Raw genomic sequence first — 21,083 nt, forward strand, 5'->3', positions numbered from 1 at the left:
GCTGTGACTCCTAAGCTGGGTGAGTGGCTCCAACAGATCCCAGGAACAACATCAGAGCTCTCTGTCCAGAAGAGTGCAGTGCTAGGAACAGCTAAGATACTATGCAGAACCCTGAAACTCCCAGTTCTCTGGTAGAGGACCCGAGGTTGAGGAAGACACATACCACCCATAGGGGTGAGAGGGAAATTTTTTTTTATACACACACTAAATAGCTTAGAGTATCAGAGATCTGGAAGGCGAATTCATAAATATACAGTAGGAAGTGGAGTATATTTTAAACACTTGGAGTCAGTTTTTAGCAGGCAGTGTTATCTGTACCTACAAAATATAGACCCAGCCCTGCACCAAGTTTTGGGCTTGCTCTTTGCAATCCGTACTCAGGCAAAACTGATATTTGGAAGATTTAATAGAGATTTCAGGATTGGGCCCAATGGATGAAGTAATTTTGTCAGACTCTGGCACTAGGTGAGTGGATCAGATATGAATACAAAACCCTGCATTTGGTAATTATGTGAATCTTACTGAAAATATGGTCCTTAGGGTTTGTATCATATTTCTCCCTGAAAGGAGAAAATATCCAATTATACATCAAATTATAATAAAATAAAACAAGTTTAATTAAAAAAAGAAATGAGTAGAATATGACGTGTTGGCTGTAAGTCAGTCATTTGTAGAAATTGTTTCCTACATACTAAATACATCAGCTTCTTTTATTCTTAAACTTTTTTTTTTTTGTAGGTATGCCCTCTGCTTCTTTATTAGTTAACCTTCTTTTAGGATTATTCATCAGCTTCACATCTGGAGAAACAGAAGTAAAGTTTACTGGGCAAACAGAATTTGTAGTTCTTGAAACTAGTACAACAGTTATACGTCTTGTTGTTGAAAGGACAGGAGAGCCAGCTAACATCACAGCTATTGTATCGGTAAGAAACTGCCAGTTCCCCTCTTTTTAAATGAAATTTGGATATCTGTATGAAATGTTGATTGCTGCTGGTATGTTTTCTTTTTTTTTAACTGGGTCAGTGCAATGGGGTGTATAGCTAGGTCCCCTTGGGGCTCACTGAGGGAACTGTTTTGAGTCAGAAATACCCAGTTGCTACAAGCGAGGAAATTTCCATTGGCTGTGCCAATAGAAATGTTTTCAGGCTACTGATAGCTACTCAGAAAGCCAACTACTACTCCCAGTGGAGCTCAGTGAGTTTATAGGCCAATCTGATTTGGAATCTAGCTGGTACTTGAAAGTCCACTCCTGAAGAGTGGGGAGAAGAGACTTTTTCCTTCTCCAGTTTTTCTGGGTTGAGGGAGAACAGCTGTACTTCTTTAGTGACTTCATTAATTAGGCATGTGACTTTATTATTTCAAAAAAGGCCATTTAAGGGAAGATAGAGAAGAGATTTGCCCATTCAGAAGGGAAACAGGAAGACCTATCCTGAGAGGCACTTGCTGTGTAGAAGTCAGGACACCATGATCTGAGAGATTAGATAGTTTTCTTTGAGTGAAAACCCTCTGATTCCAGTTAAAATGGATAAACATTTTTCATTCATTACTGCATCAGTACCTTGGTATAAATTCCTTGGCTAGAACAAGTGTAAAACAGCTTTGAAAAAAAAACAGAAAACTAAGAGATTAGAAAATAAAACATAGCCCTATATATTGACAATGTACTAGTTAATTGTTTGACTTTATTGCATTTTAAATAAAAAGTTGAAGGAAGTTAGTAAACTCCAAGAGTGGCAATAGGCTCAATTTAACATATGCATAGATTATATGATATGCATACATGCATCTTTGTGGTTAAGCTTTAATATAAAGAAGCAACAGCATAGTGCAATAAATATAAGAAGTGAATATTAAAAAATTCAGACTTTCTTTAAATTTTGAAAATGTGTGACCATTCTATAAACTGGCTAAAAAACAACAATTTCAAATAAGCAAAATGTTCTGCAATTTCAGAAACGTGAAAATTTTGAACTGCCCTTGTAGGAAGATGTGTGTGGTCTGTCCATACTAGAGATTTTTGGTCTTTTCAATACTTCTTCAGGCAATACTCTTGCCAAAATTTCTTAATTAAACTTTTTGCCAAAAGTCAGGCACCTAAGTCCATACTTAGGCACCTAACTTTAGGCAAGCAAGTTCGATGATGTTGGTCTTTGTGTACACATACCAAAATGCTTGAACTTTCTCAAGCATTCTCAGCACTAATCGAATTTCACTGTTCCCCATCAGCTCTTACAAATAGCTCCATCTGCATTGTTCGGTTCAAACTTTCAGTGCTAGTTTGGATGGTAACTTGAGGCATTGCAGCCGCACTGGTTCAGTTGGCTTGCTCAGCTCAGTGCTTCAGTGCGCCTGCACACCTCGCCTGGATAGCTTTGATGATTCAAAGCAATAGGTGTGTAATTTGTCAAATGACAGTCCTGCTGTCAAGTGAGCCAATGGGAGATTTTTGCCATTGACTTCGATAGGAGCAGGATTGGGCAGTGTGTATTGCTCAGTGCTGACTGATTGCAGTTTAGCAAGAACATAATAGTTTAATAAATGTGTGTTTAAAGTAAGTTATGTTAAAATCTTTATTCATTTCAACACTCACTAGCTATGAATAAATAATGTATAATAATTCCCATAACTGAATATATGTTATTATTCCACACAAATGGAATGACTAACAGGCAGTACCTATTTAGAAGGCATTGATGTTACTCTCCGGCACCCACTATTAGAGTATGGTCTGCTTCATCTGCCAGAATTCTCTGTGATGCATATAATCTCCATTACTGTGGAGAATGGGGAGAATCTGGACCCATGATCACAATACAGAGCACTCGGCTGTTGCATCTATACTAGTATTTGTTATACTAATAATGTGTGGTGTGCATGTTCTTGTAAATAGTGTTTAAAAATAGTGTTCCTATTTAAAATATGACACTGTGGTGCACTATGTGCAAGATAGTAACATACTGGAATGGATTAAGGCTCCCTGATGAAATCATGACCAGCTGTGAATAAGTGACATGCTTAGTTTCTCAGCATGGGTATAGGAAGTTGTTTACTATGTTGTTGTCCTATGCTATCTGTCCAGAAACACTTGGTCTGACGGTAGTGAAGACTGAGGGAGGAGTAATATATAGAAAACATCACATGTAATATATGAAGCAAAGTCAGAAGAAAATTATAGGAAGTGGGGAGTAGGTTATATTCATGTGTGTATTTATTGTAGATTTATGGGGAAAACACAGGTGACTTTTTTGACACATATGCAGCAACATACATACCTGATACAGAAACAAACAGAACTGTGTATATATCGGTCTGTGATGATGATCTTCCAGAGGCTGATGAGATGTTCATATTTTACTTGACATTACAGGTAAGTGCTAGTTTTTTAGTTTATCTGTTTCACTAGAAAAAAGACTTTGGCATATGTGGCTGCAGCTTACTTGCTTACTTCAGTGGTGAATTTGGTTCCTCATGTCTAAAGCTTAAAGTTTGGACAGCAGGCAACCTGATAGCCTTGTGCTACTTCTTAGCAGTTCCATGCACAAAACATGAGTTTGTTTACCGTGTTGAGACTTTCTGCAGAGCCAATATATTCGGCTATGGCGACTTTAACAGGGACTGTTTCCAATTCATTAAGAAGCAAAACTGTGAGGTTCTGAAGAGAATCTTTCTTCCTTTCCCAGAAAGACATTGCTTCAAGGGGGAGGGTGAAAAGTAGTAGGGAAACAGGATGATCCTCATTGCTTCAGAAAAAGACCTCCCTGGAAAATATACCTTGAAGAGTATGTAGGTAAATCAGTGTATATTGCTAATCCATGTTAGATTGAGGCAACTATGAAGAAGCTTGTTTTCTCCCTTTTTTTTTTTTTTTTTAAGTTAACAGTCCATGGTAAAGTTTAAAGTCACTGCAATAAAAGTGAATCTTCATTTTACCCCTGTGTTTAATAGTTAGCGCAAATGATTGATAGTAAATGTAAATACATGTTTCCTCCTCCTTTCCCTTTCCTTCTTCCCTTCCTCGGCCTATCAGTATTTAACTCAGAAATATAATAGAAAAGTCATAAACTGAGTTTACCCATATATATATATGGTAAACTGCTGTAAACAGTCTGCTCATGACATGTAGATTGATATATAACTTAGCTCCAAAATGTGAGCCTATACAGAATGCTAAAAAAGAGCTCTTTAGTTTCTAGCATGACTGCATGCTTCATATCTAATTCCTTATTGCTATGGTATCATTAATAGATTGTCAGGCTATGATTAATGTCTTCAAAGTTTCTTTTGAGCATTTTTTTGTTTAACCAGACTGAGACTCTATAGAATGTGTTTTCCATAAGCAGTAAGAGTGATTTATGTGCATTCTGTTGACTTGAATACCTTTTGCTTGGAACTTGTAACCAGACACAAAAATACAGTGAACCAATCAAAAAATAAAAAAATTCCAACAACAACAAAAAGACATACTGGCACTTTGAATGAAAACATATTCATTTAGAAACAAATTCTTACTGAAAAACTGCATTTTTTTAACCATCTGCATTACTAGTTCACTTACCATATGTCTTGTTAATTTTAGAAACCATCTGCAGGAATAAAGCTTGGGTCACCAAGGTCTGTCACTGTAACAGTCTTATCAAATGACAATGCCTTTGGAATTATTTCCTTCAATATGGTATGTTTTTATGTTCTATACACTAAATATTTTAAATAGTGTAAAGGGTTGATTTTCCAAAGGCACCAGAGGGCATTTATGCACCTAATTTCCTTAGAAGTCTGTGTCCGTTGGGCACTTAACTCCCATTTGTGACTTTTGAAATGAACCCACTTACAGATTTTTGTAATATGGTTATATATATGTATATATATATGACTGAAATGCCACTGTACACTATCAGACATGCTTTCATTGGGCTGCTCTCACACTGGGCAAGCTTGGGTGCTAATCTTCCTAAAAGTGCAACATAGACCTTGCAGCCCAGGGGAAGATGGTTTTAAGCAAGTCAGGAACTCTGTACAAAAGTTTAAAGAACTGTAGATTAGCACCTATAGCTGAATTCACTTTATTTAGTGGTTTCATCACTTTGCAAGTGAAATGAGACAGTGTTCTCCTTGTGCAAATTGGTAATATACTGTATTAACTCTGGGACCATTTACTCCCATTGAAGTCAGTAACAGAGCTCCCATTTACTTCACTGGGTACAGTGTAAGGCCCTGTCTCCTTCAAAGCAAGAACATGACATGTAATGTTGCTATGTGCATTTTAGAGAGCATAGTTCACTGCTGGTGTGAAATTAAGGTGAGGACTACTCTATTGCCTTATGTGGATATATACTTACTTATGTCATTGGTGAATTTGGCCCAGAGATGTTGTGGATATCTGAAAATATTGTGTTCCTTACTAATCTGTTATCGGGTATTTTTATACTTACATCTCAGAATCCCACACAGGCACCAACATGGTATAAATTAGTCTATGCTTCTGGAATACAGTGCTTGGGAGTGCCCTTTGCAGTGCTTCGACAGTGTGTCACATGCTGCATTGTGGAGATAAGATGGGGCTGAATGGCAGTTGAAGCCCCTTAAAGAATTCTAGCTGACTCAGCCAAAATTCACGGTAGTGTTCTAGAGGTACTCCACCACCTGTTAAAACTTGCAGTGCATGCTTCTCCCTGCAATGCTAAGCTAGTTCTGTTGGCTTGTGTGGTGGTGAGGGCTGGACCATGGCCATGCTAGCTCTGCAATCCATTAGTAGTGGGCAGTTCCATGCCTATGCTTTCCAGCTTGAATGTGGCTGGCTCTTGTACATGGAGGCCTTTTACTAATAAAGCACAAGAACCTTAGAAATAGCCCAAACTTGTTTTCTGGATGAATTAAACTTTATTGACTGAACAAATCTTTGTAGCTAAAATAGATTTAAAAACTCACATTTGTAAAAGAATATAATTGGACTACTTATGAAAATGCGTATCATGACATAAATTATGTCCTGTAATTTTAAAATCAATGTAAATATCTAACTTTCTAGTAAATGATTTTAGAGGGAAGAAAATCTGTTTTTAATTGGCTTAGGAACTTCTATAAATAGGAGGGATTGCTCAGTGGTTTGAACATTGGCTTGCTAAACCCAGGGTTACGAGTTCAACGCTTGAGGGGGCTGCTTAGGGATCTGGGGCAAAATCAGTACTTGGTCCTGCTAGTGAAGGCAGGGGGCTAGACTCAATGACTTTTTGGGGTTGCTTCCAGTTTAATGAGATAGGTATATCTCCATATATTTAAACCAAGTAGCTTATATATGGTAGCCATGCTTGTTTATGGCAAAAAGGGAGAAAAAAAGAAAAAAGCACTCAAGTAACCATTGCTCATATTTTTATCTGAAGTCTTTCAAGCTTTTTATTAGTTGAACTAATTGGTTGCTAGGAAATGTAATACCATCAGTGGTCTAGTTTACAGATTGGATTAATTTGTCTGTGGGAGTTTGGTATTTCTATGGTAACAGTTTTTTTTTCACTCTCTGTTGAGATATTTGATCAATGCCTTATTGCTTGTCCCTTCTCTTCCCCATTAGTCTGCCTTAATCACAGTGAATGAGCCCAGAGGTAGAAATGAATTTGTGCCTCTGACTCTAATTAGGGAGAAGGGAACCTATGGGACTGTGACTGTGACTTTTGAGGTAAGTTTATTGAAACATGTTTACACCTCAGCATACCTTCTTAGAACTGGATGGTTAGAATCATAGTCCTGCTATATTTATATGAATTACACAAAGGACTAATTGCTGATGTCTAAATCTTGTTAAACAGGAGCGCTTTACTTGCCACCTGAAAAACATTGTAATTAGATAAGCCAGTTATAATTTGAGGGACAGTTGTGGTGTTGATACTAGAAAACAGTAGATATTCTTTATATATTTAAACTTGGTAAATAATTATACAATATTTGTATTTCAGTTATAAGGTTTGGAAAAAAAAACAAACTTAGGAAGATAAACAATGTTATGTTAACTTGCACCAGTGAAAAATAAGTCAGCAAGAAATAAAAATTGTTTAATAAAAGTTTTTTTTTAAAAATAGAAAGGGTAAGTTTCCTTGGAGATGGGTCAGAAAAAGTTCTGAAGTGATATTTACAAATAAATGTTACAGTAGAACTTCACCATTTGACCTAACTTTTGAGCACTTTAAAATGTTGGGTCAGGGTTTTCTGAAAATTTGGGCACCTTTAAGATATCTCACGTTTGGTACCCAAGAAGAGAGGCGTGCAAAATCATTAGTTACTTAAGATTATTTAGGCCATACTGTACCTTGTATAACATTCAATTCTATCAACATTTGAAATGGTGACTTTCTCATTTAATTTTTCTTATTCACCTAAGTTTCAATTGTATACTTTAGTTTCTGCATCTCATATATAGTAAAACTTCTTTCATATGGATCTCTGGTTCAGTTTCGCTTGTCTATGGGAAAGCGTAATTATAGAAACCTAGGAGTGGAAGGGATCTTGAGAAGTCTTCTGGTCCAGTCCCCAGTACTCAAGGCAAGACTAAGTATTAGCTAGACCATCCCTGACAGGTGATTGGAGGTTTTTAAGAGCAGGTTAGACGATGGAGATTCCACAACCACCCTAGGCAATTTACTCCAGTGTTTAACTACTCTGACAGTTAGAAAATTTTTGCTAATGTCCAACCTAAACCTCCCTTGCTGCAATTTAAGACCATTGCCTCAGAGGTTAATGAGAACATTTTTTCTCCCTCTTCCTTTTAACAACCTTTTATGTATTTGAAAACTGTTATCATGTTCTCCCTCAGTCTTTTCTTCTCCAGAGTAAACAAACAAATTTTTCTAGATTAAAGGTTTTCTAGTCCTTTAATCATTTTTGTTGTTCTCCTCTGGACTCTCTCCAATTTGTCCACATCTTTTCCTGAAATGTGAAGCCCAAAACTGGACATAATACTCAGCAAGGGTTTGATCTCTCACTCATTAAAATCAGAGGAAAGAGTCCTATGGCCTTTAAAGAACTGTTGTGATTTTCTATGCTATATTTAATATGTAAGTACAGTGTAATATGTGATTCTTTATGCAATTTACTGTAGACTTGTGTATGTATTAGTGTCAAATAAATGTTGCCCTCTGTAGAATCAGTCGATATTGTCACACAGCATATAGTACATGTACTTATTGAAGTATCAGCTATGGTATATTATATGTTCCTCTGCTATACCTAATATTTAGAGTTGTGAGGTAGGAGACCATTGAATATTCAGTGAATCTTTGTGTATCCCACTCAGCTTATTTTGAATATCAGACTGACACAACCATATTAGACTTGTATTCCTGTTTATCCGCAGTTACTTAAGCCTTGAAAATGTCTTGTGTATTTGTTGATCAGAAAAATGATTTTTTTGCAGGTAGAAGGTGGCCCAAACCCAGCTGAAGAAGACTTGAGCCCAGCTAAGGGCAATATTACCTTTCCTCCTGGGAGAGCAGTGCTGTTTTATAATTTAACAGTGCTCGATGACCAGGTAGGAACAAGTTGGATTTAATTTAGAAGTTTTGATATGCAGAACGTGAAGTTGTGTGCATCGTGGCTTTGAATAATAAATGCACAAAACTGCTTGGCTTAGCTAAGGCTTTAGGTGGTTCTGCTCAGAAGAGGGACTTTGTAAATATCAGCATTGCAGGAGTCCATATTTGTTGTTTCTACCTACTTGTCTGGCACCTCATCACAGTAGCATCTGCACATTTAATGAATTTAACTTCACAACTCTCCTGTGAGACTTAGATTGTAAGTTCTTTGAGGTGGGAGACCCTCTTTTTGTTCTATGTTTGTACAACATGCAGCACAATCGGGTCCTAGTCCATGATTGGGGCTCCTACCTACTACTAAAATACGAATACAAATAAAATAAATATTTAAGGAAAATATTTTCCCCATTTTATAAATGAAAAACTGAGGCATGGGGCAGGTTAAGTGACTTGCCTAGGGTCACATACGCAGTCTATGACTGAGCTAGGCATTGAACCCAGGTCTCAAAATATCATGCTTATCCATTATTAAACTGTCCCTCCTACAATGATTTGTCAAATCTTCCATAGCAAATGTTCTCTGTTTCCAAATAAAAATATGTTTTCCCTAACTGGATCTCTTTCAAACTCAACCTGTAGTTAGATAATCAACGTGGGCTCTTTCCTTATTTTACATTACCAGCTATGAAGGTATAGCAGATCTTATTAAGCCCTTATTTATAGTTATACCCTCAGTGATGGCTGTGCAATTTCATTGCCTTCAGTTAATGATGGATAAGACAGAGTAGAATCCAGCAGTCTCTCTTAGCTGTGTTGGCTCTACATAGCTAACAGGTGTGAAAAGCAAATAAATCTTATGTTTGTCACTAGAATAAGATGACATTACTTTGAGTGGGCATAAGGAGCACATCTGGTGAAAGAGATGATTCAGTTTTTACACGGACATTTTTAATAATAGAGCAACACTTTGAAAATAGATAGCTCCTCCTCATAATAATAAATCAAAAGGCCCATGGTGGCTAAAAGCCTTCTAAACAGTATGAACACTACCTGTGAAATAAAAATTGTTTTGAATTTGTTCAAAAACTCTACAATTTTCAACCAACTCTAATGATATTTATAGTATCAGAAAAGTTTCTTCCAGACTGGTATGCCTGAGATGCGGAACATCTCTTCCAGGTAAAAATCAATATTTCTGTAGTCTGTAATACCAGTTTGGAACTGTTGGGTTTTGCCTAGTAATCCTTTGTGGAGATAATAAAAATGTGATTATTTAGAGACGTGTTCTCAGAATTCTATGACTGAAAGCTATGGTGTTGCTGATATAAATGAGGGCTTATTTTGGCCTGCAGAAATCTCACTTATGATGATGCTGATGATGGAAAGAACCCATTTTACTATGAGAACCTAAGCTGAATGTGCAGGGCTGATGGTTAGGAAAGACATCTTCATATTTGTAAACTGAGCACCATCTTTTATGTGGATATCAATGACAAACCACAGACATGGGGCCCCAAAATGGTACTTTTAAAATATTTTTTCAGTGTAGAACTACACTTCAATATGTCTTTGTTATTCTGCTGACAAAATTCCTCTTTATTATTAAGTGGTATGGGAGTTTGTCTGGGGAAAATAATAGACAAGTAGGACTGAGAAAACTTTGTTCCAAATTGTTTGGTGAAGTTTGATTGATGCTTTTGTCTGCCAGTCATGATCCAATTAACTGACCAACAGCTCCGAGTTGCAGAAACATCATTTGTAGTTAAAAACTCTTATATATTTTGACTGTCTTTTAAATGGATGGTTTTGGCTTTGCAGGAGAGTGTGATCACGGGTGGACTAAAAGAAACATAAATGAATAAACTAATATCCATATTGGTCCGACAGAATAACTGTTGTACCTCAGTATGGGAGAGCCGTTCTCTTAGATTTTTCAGGTTCCAGGTCTGAAAAAGGCTGTGTCAGTCAACAACACTATGCAAGGCTTAGTGCCACAAGCCAAACAAGGAGTAAAATTGGCACTGGCATTAATGACAGCAGCACGGTCATTCCCATAGAAAAGGATCCAAGGGTGGCCAATTAGCAAATGTTTATGAAAGAGAAGAAATACTGGACAGCAGAGAATTAGAACCTTTTTAAAGAGCTGAAGGCAGTAACAGTGCTTTGAAAGGATTTGTCCACTTTATAACTGAATATTTACCATCAGCAATAACTGTAATTAATTTTGCACTGGGATTTCTTTCAGAAGCAAATTTATTTTGAGTGTCAGAAACAAGGAACAGATACAGGACCCAATTCTTTCCTCACCTACACGAGTGCATTCCCATTGACTTCACTGGGAATTGTATAGGTCCATCTGAGAGCAGAATGTGTGCAGTTTCTTTCATGTAATCCTACATCAATAGTGAGAGACTGAACCAGGTCATGTCCATTTGATGTGCTCGTAGGGCCATATCTCAGGCACTCTTGCATAAACCAGTGGTGAAATGAGTAGGGTTACTCAAGATTTAAACCTGGATAACTGAGAGCAGAGATTATTTCATAGAGAAGCAGTTCGTAAAATACTCCAAGCAGCAGATAGCGATGGTCCCATGATGCAAAATTTCACTCTCCTAAAAATCTTGAAGTGGTGAGAGCCAGTGTTTTGGTTCAGACCCACCTCTAGTTTCAGTGTATCTGTGTTTTATTCATATTTCTAAAGTATAGCAATATGTTCTGGAAAATGGAAATCTTCTATTTTGGGAAAGTGTTTTGAGTCAAGCATACTAAGTTATAGGCGTGTTCCCCTCTTTGTGGTATTGAATGATCTGTTGATTTCCTTGTGCTGAAGAATAAATAAAGGCAGTTTCGACCATCAGACTGCTCTGCATATATTTCGAACATGAGTTATTCTTAGCTGTTAATATTATTTTTCCAGATACCAGAAAATGATGAAATATTTAATGTTCATCTGAGAAGTGTGGAAGGAGGGGCTGAAATCAACACTACAAGAAACACTGTTCAGATTACTATTAAGAAAAATGACAGCCCTGTGCGATTCTCTCAGAGTGCTTATATGGTGCCTGAGGAGGTTGATGTGCTAACAATTCAAGTGGTTCGTGGTAAGGATTACAGCGGAAAATTGATTGGATCTGATGAATATGAAGTCTCCGTCTGTTACATCATCATAACTGGGAATTCAACAGCACACGCACAGCTTAATTTAGACTTCCTAGATCTGCAACCAAATGTGACTATTGTTTTCCCATCTCAAGTGCATGAATCTGACTTGAAATTTAAAATCTTCGATGATGCCATACCAGAAATTGCAGAGACCTTTCAGATTATGCTCCTTAAGGACACTCTGCAAGGAGATGCTGTTTTAATAAGCCCTTCTATTGTCCATGTCACCATTAAACCTAATGACAAACCCTATGGAGTACTGTCAATCAACAGTGTATTGTTTGCTCAGGTGGTTATCATTGATGAAGACCAAACTTCAAGGTATTATAGATTTTCCAAATGTAGCTAAAGTGTTATGTTTTGGATTTATGAAACAGCTGCTTTAGGAGTGGCTTTCTTAGGTAAGGGGAAAATGAAGCCACTGTTAAGTGTTATAATATCACAACACAGAATTTCTAAATTTGCAGTTCTTCAAATTTTAACATTGAAGTAACATCATTTTTAGGGTTTTATACATTAAGATTAAAGAGTTGTACAAATGTTTACTATTGATGAAATAGTTGTGTTTAGAAAATAGATATGGGCTCTGTAGAGTACTCACTACTTGCCATTGGTCTGTGTTAACCCCAAAATAGCAAGAGATATGTATTTATCTACCATATTATTAATAATCCCAGGAAAAAGCCTCTCTGGAAAGGGGTACTTTTTTATTTTTTAGTAATGATGGAAGGCTAGCACATTTTAATTACGCAGTCATTAAACTAGTCCTGCATTCTTAGCTGCTATAAGTCAGTGGCTCTCAACCTTTCCTGACTACCCACAAGTTTCACCCCACTTAAAAACTACTTGATTACAAAATCATACATAAAAATACAAGTGTCACGGCACACTACTACTGAAAAATTACTTACTTTCTCATTTTACCATATAAACATAAAATAAATCGATTGGAATATAAATATCATGCTTACATTTCAATGTATAGTGTATAGAGCAGTATAAGCAAGTCATTGTTTGTATGAAATTTTAGTTTTTACTGACTTTGCTAGTGCTTTTTATGTAGCCTGTTGTAAAACTAGGCAAATATCTAGATAAGTTGATGTACCCACTGGAAGACCTCTGTGTACCCCAGGTGTATGCATATCCCTGGCTGAGAACCATTGGTCTAAGTGAATACACATTTTGTTAGAAACAGAGTGAACAAGATACAATTTTGTGTTTAAAAACCATGGCACCTTGGATCATAAGTGTACTCACCTCTGGATGTAACATTTTGTGGGATAAGAAGCTTCATATGGAAAAGGTATAGGTGTTGTAACTACATTAGTTTGTTTCACTAATTTGCTTATCATGCTAAATTTACAGAACTACAATTAAAACACAATAACATATGGTCACCTTAATTTAAAATACCTCTTGAATAAAAATGGGCTTTTTCAAAGTTTAGTTAATTTAATAGCAAGAAGCATAACTTTATAAATATTGAATGTACCTCATTGATACCAAGACATTATGTCCAGACCCAGAAATAGTGGTGGTTTAATGTTTCAATATTGAGGACACAATGATGATTTTGAATGAATTAAGCATTCATATCTAATAGTTGTAATCTGATATAACTTGTAAACTGATAAAAAATAAGGCTAGAAGAGACGAAAATTACTTACATTTGAGTAAATCAGACTAATAGGTTTCACTAGACAAATTTAAAGCTCATATTTTATAAATGTTTGTTTCTCAATATCTTCCTTATTTAAAAAAGGGAGTTCAGCCTGTACCATCACCATATTATATATGGTTCATTAATAAACAGTTTTTCTGTTAAGAAAAATCTGAATCTAAGTTATGATGGCATTTTCCAAACTATCAATCAGACCAAACTGTAGTTTTGGACTCTGATCTCATGTGAACCAATTAAATCAAGACTAATTCCACTGAAGTCACTACTTTGAAAGAGAACAAATAGTGTGTAAGCCTACAGCATTCAGAGGATGGATAACTAAGAAAAACATCTCATGTTTAGGAAAAGCCAGTGTATGTTTACTTTTCTTCACAACCATAGGTTTGAAGGAATTACAGTTGCAAGAAATGGTGGAACACATGGAAATGTTTCAGTTACTTGGATTATAACTCGTAATAACAGTGATCCTTCACCCGTGACTGCAGACATCACTCCTGCCTCAGGGGTGTTACATTTTGCTCAAGGGCAGATGTTGGCATCACTTCCTCTGAACATTATCAGTGATGATTTCCCTGAAGAGGCAGAGCCCTATCTGCTTAGAATTCTAGCTGATACAATACAGGGGGGTGCAGAAGTGAATGAACCTGCTGAGGTAAGTCTGATTTTATGTTGTCTTTCAGAGAAGGGGGCAAGGAAGTAAAAAGACTTTATAATTTAGATAAAGCTGATCATTTAGAAAGGCTAAGGATTTGTACTTAAACCATGGAACAAAATTATTTGTATCTGTTTGTATTGCAGTAGCCCCGAGAGACCCTACTCGATTGTAAAATGGCTCCATATGGCTGTAATAATATTCTGCAGGTTAGGCCTGGTGAAGAAGGGGCATTCTATAAGTGCTCAGTGGATGGGTTATGTGAAGCCACTCGGAGGACAGAAAACAAATGTTAATGAGTTCCCCAAGTGGCCATATATGTATCTAGGCCCCATTTCTCCCATATAGGGGCATGGAGTTTACTGCAATTCTGGGCTGTAATCCTATGACATTTTTGTTTAGGAAGCGTAGGGAGATGGGCATAATATTCAAACTGTTAACAGCCTGGGGGATGTTCTCCTCTCTCTTAGCTACCTTTACCCCTAGGCTCTATCCCTTACAAAGCAATACCATTCAATGGGTGCCTGGACATTTCAAGGACCTCTGTGAGATCTGATCAGGAGACACTGTATATTCAATGATTTTGCAGTTACATCCAGTGGCCAGGGAGGGAAAAGCAGAGTCCCTGGCTAGGGGGTATGCAACCATGTAGCTCTTATATGGGTGCCTCTAACCACCTTGTCTACAGGGCACAAACCATTCTCACAATTTTAATTAATTGCTATCTTTGATAATTTCAACAGAGAGGCCAAGTATAGAATGGGCACTAGAACTAAACTATCCTTTGTTCTCTAGAGGTGAACTCCTTGAGTCATAGCTGACATATGTTGATGGTGCACTGTGAGTAAGTTCACACAGCTACCATTATACATGTTCTGTACAAAGGAGACTTCAGGCCCCTTTCATGAACACTATACATTCACAGAAAAATGGGTGCAGAAAATCCCATGGTAACAATCAGAGCAACCACCAGTAGAAGAATGAATAATACTGTATGGTGTGTGCTAATGGTGACATAGAATACTAAGGATATTTTTCTATTCTTGGAGCTTTTGTTCTACATTCAGGACAGTGATGATATTTATGGTCTAATGGAGTTTTACCCTTTGGAGAACCAGAGAATTGAAAGCAACCCAACAGGACGTTTTTTGTCCTTGAGTTTTGCAAGGCAAAGAGGAACAGTCGGAGTTATAAGGTTGGTTTATATTGTCCTGTACGTTCCTGCTGGAACTGTGGATCTTGAGAGGGCAAAAGATGGCATCCTAAATGTTTCAGGAAGAGGCATCCTCATCTTTCCAGAAGGGAAATGCCAGGACATCTTAAATCTACCAATAAGAAATGATGCATTTCTTCAAAATGGTGCCCATTTCCTCATACAGGTACTTCATGTGTTAAAATATGTATCAACTGCTTTTCAAAAAACAAGGGTACAGTGTTAACTAGTAGTTCCTTACTTTTGTATGCACTGAGAATTACTGATACTGTATGTAGCTGGAAACCTTTCTCTGGTGTGAAGAGGTTTTTTCAACAAATATATCTTGTAGAACTCTGTTCTTAAATAATTATTTTACTAGCACACGTCTTTTCTGTAAGCCCTCTATTATAACATAATAAATGAATTAACTGTAGAATTCAGCAACATAGAATAAATTAATTGTTGCAAAATTTACTGCTCTTCCTTCACTCCAGGGCAATAAGACTTTTAAAGAGATGACTAAAATGTATTTAAGTTTTTTTTATCATCATTATACAAAAGGACGGTTGAGTAGGTTTTGTGTCTGGGGTAGTAAATTTTCATGACAGTGTTACAAGAATGATATTTGTTGCTTCTTTTTCATTTTTTGCATTTAGGGCCTGATCTAAAGCCCATTGAATTCAGATGAAAGGTTCCCACTGACTTAAGTGGACCTTAGGTCTGGCTGTTAGTCTATACTCTTGAAAGAGATCCAGTTTAGCTCATCAGTAAGGCCCTAAGTCAATACTGTGAGCCAAAGTTAGACATGCTGATGTAATGTAAGGTTGTGGGAGATACACCTACTTACTGGAGTATGAATACTGATTATTCTAGGGAAGTGTGTGGAAGGCTAAGTTGATATAACTTATCTGTCAAGGAGCCAGGAGAAGGTATAAGAATTACTCTTTGTATTGAGGTAGGGCATAGGGGCCTCAGTCGTGGACCAAAAACCAATTTTGCGAAGTGCTGTATGAACAATTAACAAAAAAGACAGTCCTTGCCCTGAGGAGCTTACAATATAAGTATAAAACAAGAGAAGACAGAGGGATACAATAAAGAGGAAGGGGGAACATATAGTAACTATACTAATATAGTGAGACAAAACTGCTCAGTATGAAAAGCTGTTGTAAAAGCACACCGGAATGGGGGAGAGGTCTACTTTTGTTACTTTTCAAGATACAGTCTTCTCTTCCATACCCTTGGCATGTGACAAACACCAATTTACATTCCTTTAGACTAAACTAAACTCAGCAAGCCAAATCCAAAGAGGATAAGTAAGGGAATGTAAGTTAAATGTCAGTAAGCCTGTATAAATCTAAGAGAGTGTAAGCTGGTGAAACATACACCACATTGGACTTGCTTGTGAATTTAGCTTTGTAGTTTTCTTGCAGTTTTCCTTCCATGTTGTCTCCTGCCCTGTATTTTTTCTTCTTTCTAATTTTGTTTCTGGAAGCAGGCAACTTCTTTCATTGCTGATTAAAACAGGTCGAAAATTTTCCATCTAAATTATTTTTTGACAGAACATCTGAAAATAAAAAATTTCACCTGGAATGCCAGAATGTTTTTGATTCAGAAATGCTGGCATGGTGACTCATGGAAGTTGTAGTTTGGATGCCTTATAGCCTCAGTCTCCTGTGGGCCAAGGTCCTCAGCCAGACTACCCATGATGCACCACGATGGCTCACCAAGAAGGGAGACTGTGGTGCATCATGAGATATGTAATCCAGCCAGGGAGCCATAGAAGAGAACTGGGGCATGAGGCATCCAAACTACAGCTTCTTTGAGACAGGACAGCAGCATTGCTGAATAAAAAAGGTTTAAGTTTCAGCCATGTTTGTATTGGGTTTTCAGATGAATGTTTCGGGCTGATTTTTTTTTTAGGTTTTGGACAATTTTTTTAAGTTTTTGATTTTTTTTTTGCCAAGAAGTTTGAAATTTCCCATGAATACTTCACAATAAAAAAAATTATTTTTTTTTGCATTTTCATCAACATTTTCATTGCGGAAAGGGACACATTTTCTGACTAGCTGCACTGCTGATAGCCATGATGATCATGTGCCATTCTTTAAATTAAAACTTTGATATCCCTCCTGGAGCCCTAGAACAGTTTCGTCTGCTATATCTGCTGCAAATGTGAAACGCATTAATCTACCACACTTAAATACAAAGGAGATTTTAAGAGGTATTGAAATGCAGTAAAAGTGTGGGATGTAAAAAACAAACTAACTAAGTAGTGCAGGATAGATATTGTAGAATTCCTCATGGTCAGTGATCCTATGTACACTGCACAGCTTTTCAAACTTTAGATCCCAGACTTGAGTGCTGTACATTCTCTATGAAGCAGAAGGATCTTTGTGTTTAGATAAATAAAATGAGGGGCCTCCTATAGTGGACAATTCATTTAAAAACTCATTTGGAAAACAGCACTATTTGTCACGAAGACAATCCCTTCAAATTGTGAATGAGCTATAAGCTCAGAGAGCATGGTTAGAATGAGAAGATTACAGAGCTTGTACTGTGCACAATAGATGAGTAACTCAAGAATGGGAAGAGAGAAGAAGAGGAGGAAATGAAGCTTGAATGAAGCTAAAGAATGGCTAGAAGAATCAGAAAAGTGAGCTGAAAATTTTTCAGTGACATACCCAATTAAATGACCTGCTGTAGTCGGAGATACAACTTTTGGCATGTTAAGGAAGACTAATGGGCTTTCTCAAATTCAAAGAATCCCAAAGTATTAAATAATTCTTTGAGTGATTCAGTCAGGCCAAGCACAGATGCTTAAGACATCCAGTGATAACAGCCGTGACAACTAAACACTAGCTCAGCTACTATGTAAAAAAAAGTAAATATTTTACTACTCACTCGTTCTTCCTCAATGCCTCCCCCAATAACTCCTGGAAAATAATAAGATAGTAATAAATGGGATTTGGTGAATGGCTATTTTTTGAGACAACTGGTGGGAAAAAGGAAGAGTGTAGGGGGGTACTTTCTTTATAAAATCATATATTGACTATGGTTCTTATCTTTGGAACAAGTAATTGGTGGTGGTAAAAATGCCTGTAAAAATGTTGATGAGGATGGAGTAGAGGCTTGAGTGCAGAATTAGTTTATAGTATTAATTACAGCTTAATACAATAGTGATTGCAAGAGTGGTAATTGCAGCTTGTTGAAAATTCCCAGTGGAACAGCTTTCCATAGAAAAGATGCTGAGTTGATGGAATTGAAATGTTCTGCAGAAATGTGTCCATTATGTCAAAACTTTTGAAAGAGACTAGGGGACAGGCACCCTGCCTAGTTTTCTGCCAGCCTACCTGCTTGCTTCTCTGAATTCCCGTCCTCCCTGGCTCCCCTGTAGCCTGCATGGCTAGTTGCCAGAGAGCCATGGCTTCCCTCTCCTTCCTAGCCCTCTTGGCCAGCTGCTGGTGCTCAGGCTCCCAACCAGCCTGGCTCTCTGGCAACCAGCCACATGGAGAGCCACTGCTGCAAATTTTAAAAAATTCCAGTTTGTTCTCAAATTGATTTTTTAAAAAAATATCTGTTCCATGGGAAATTTCACACGTCTGACTTTTCATTACAAATCTGAATGATATTTTTTTTAAATGAGAAATTATCCATGGTTTGGAAGTTAGAATTTAAAAACAAAGTAAATATGATTGGATGGATTAGGGGAAATATGGAAAACAAAATGGCATCATGTCCTATGGAAAACTGAACAATACAGAAAATGTTATGATGAAATATTACAGGGTAATGGCCATAGCCTTCCCTGGACTACTGTATTCACTTCTGGTTGTCTCACTAATGAATCTGCATAGACATGATTAAAATAATAGGAAAAGAGAGGAATGTTTTATAAACTAAGGTTTGATTATATTTTAATTCTGAATTAATCCATAAGTAGGGTGCCACTAGATATTTTTGTATGTTCAAAAGCAAATTCAAAAAAATGAAGTTCCATTGCCTGTTGGTCATTATAAATGAATACATAAGTGAATACAAATATGTGGAAAGGAAAAGTGTGGCTTATGTTTTGGCTAAATATTTCTCAATAAATAGAATACTTTTAAAAAATATTTCCAGGCCAAAAATCTCTACTGGTGTAAATTGGTACGGCTCCAATGATTTCATAGATTCATAGACTCTAGGAGGAATGGTGGCTCTTTATATTTTTCAAGACACAGGTCAAGATGTTTCTACATCAGTTTGCTTAGATACCCTGAAGTTGGCACATATACTTCCAAGTCTCTATAACATCAGTTAAGAAGGGTCACATATAGTGCCCTCTGTACTTGCTTCAGTGATAGACAGAAGGTCATGCCTGTCTGACAGTATTTCCTGTCAGTATTTCCCCCAACACTCATTAGAGAAGTCCTTGATATTTCCACAAGGAAGTTTTATTTAATGAAGGGCATTGACAGTGGCGAAAATAAGAGAGACAAGCCAATAAGGGCATGCTTTTCAAAAATGCACTCGTCTTTCAGCCTACAAAAATGCAAGCCTAATTGGATGACTAATTTATCTGCACAATTTCTGCAGTTGTATGTGTATTTACACATGCAAATATCCAATTGAGTTTACTATTTGAATGTTTAAGATTTCGAAAAATAGATCTCTGAAAGTTTACTATCTCGTGTCTGAAAAGGAATTTTTGTTCATGTCTCTCTCCACCACATGGCTGTAAATTTTCTTCCTTGCTCTACAAATGTCACAACTGACTTTCCTTCATATTGATATATAGTGAAGGCTGCTCTAGCCTGCACCAGCTCCACGAGGCTATTACAGCAGCTGGGAGACAGCTGAGTTTTAGCCACATACTCTTTCCTCATATCACATCCCATATGTCGATATTCAGAAAATATATTGGGAAAGGAGCCACTGTGGTGGCTTTACTCCACTAGAACCTCTTCCTTAGCAAGGAAAATTCTTCAGAAGTTGGTGCCCCTTGGCCAGCCATGGGGGCTTTATCTATGAGAGTGGACTTACTTCCCACCCCTCTCCACTGAGTACTTTGTTACTCCCCAGTAAGTTCAGACCAGTGTATTTAACATGAACAAGGCTTGACTTGAGACACCTAGATATCTGATGGAGCCCTCTCCTTCTCTTCAAGACATGTATTTTAAGCCTTGTACCACGGGAAGGAGACTTACAGTTTACATAACATAAAACACAAATGAAAGAGTAAGAGAAAAATAGCAAGGATATTGCTAAAGATACAAAATAACAATATATTGCCACATATTTCTCACTTAGAAACAGCAGAGTTGTGCCCATTTGATATTGAAGAATTTGTTTTTTGTTTTTTGGTTTTTGTTTTGTAGATGGAAAGAGTTGAGCTGGTAAATATCATTCCTCCAATCCCATCTATAAGTCCTAGACTAGGTGAGATTCGAAATATTTCCCTGAGGATTACTCCTGACATTGCAAATGGGGAAATTGGTTTTACTAGTAATCTTCCAGTTATTCTTCATGAGCCAGAGGACTCCTCTGCTACCATGGTAAATAAGCCTTTTTCAAGTTATTTGGAAGAAGTTTAATCTGTTTTACTTAGTGTAGCCTTTCAAAAGTTAATGGGAAAGAAACTTTTCTGTAAATCATGCCTGATATAAAACTTTTCCCATCTTAAAAATAAAACCCACATTAGGAAAAGAACAGTTTTTTTTCATAAAGGCTAAAATTATCTAAGACTTTAATGGGATTATAGCAGAGGTGAATTTGGCCAGTGATATCTATAAACACATCCGCAAAGGGTTAATCTTTCATATAGTCACACTAAACAAAATATACTGAGGGATATTTTGGTCCATTTTCTCTGGTACAGATCCATGATTGAGGGTC

General features: G+C 37.0%; 1 protein-coding gene across 1 annotated transcript in view; it reads left to right on the forward strand.

Moving 5' to 3' along the window:
* Positions 1-21,083, forward strand: part of ADGRV1 (adhesion G protein-coupled receptor V1) — a 460,423-nt gene that overhangs the window by 23,604 nt on the left and 415,736 nt on the right. The window contains exons 4-12 of the mRNA XM_032764111.2: positions 739-923; positions 3,218-3,367; positions 4,577-4,672; positions 6,566-6,670; positions 8,402-8,515; positions 11,437-12,002; positions 13,744-14,014; positions 15,064-15,393; positions 20,567-20,743. Coding sequence (XP_032620002.2) covers positions 739-923; positions 3,218-3,367; positions 4,577-4,672; positions 6,566-6,670; positions 8,402-8,515; positions 11,437-12,002; positions 13,744-14,014; positions 15,064-15,393; positions 20,567-20,743 — 1,994 coding nt within the window. The remainder of the gene's footprint in view (positions 1-738; positions 924-3,217; positions 3,368-4,576; positions 4,673-6,565; positions 6,671-8,401; positions 8,516-11,436; positions 12,003-13,743; positions 14,015-15,063; positions 15,394-20,566; positions 20,744-21,083) is intronic.

This window comes from Chelonoidis abingdonii, chromosome 6 (assembly GCF_003597395.2).
Source record: "Chelonoidis abingdonii isolate Lonesome George chromosome 6, CheloAbing_2.0, whole genome shotgun sequence".
Taxonomy (NCBI): domain Eukaryota; kingdom Metazoa; phylum Chordata; order Testudines; family Testudinidae; genus Chelonoidis; species Chelonoidis abingdonii.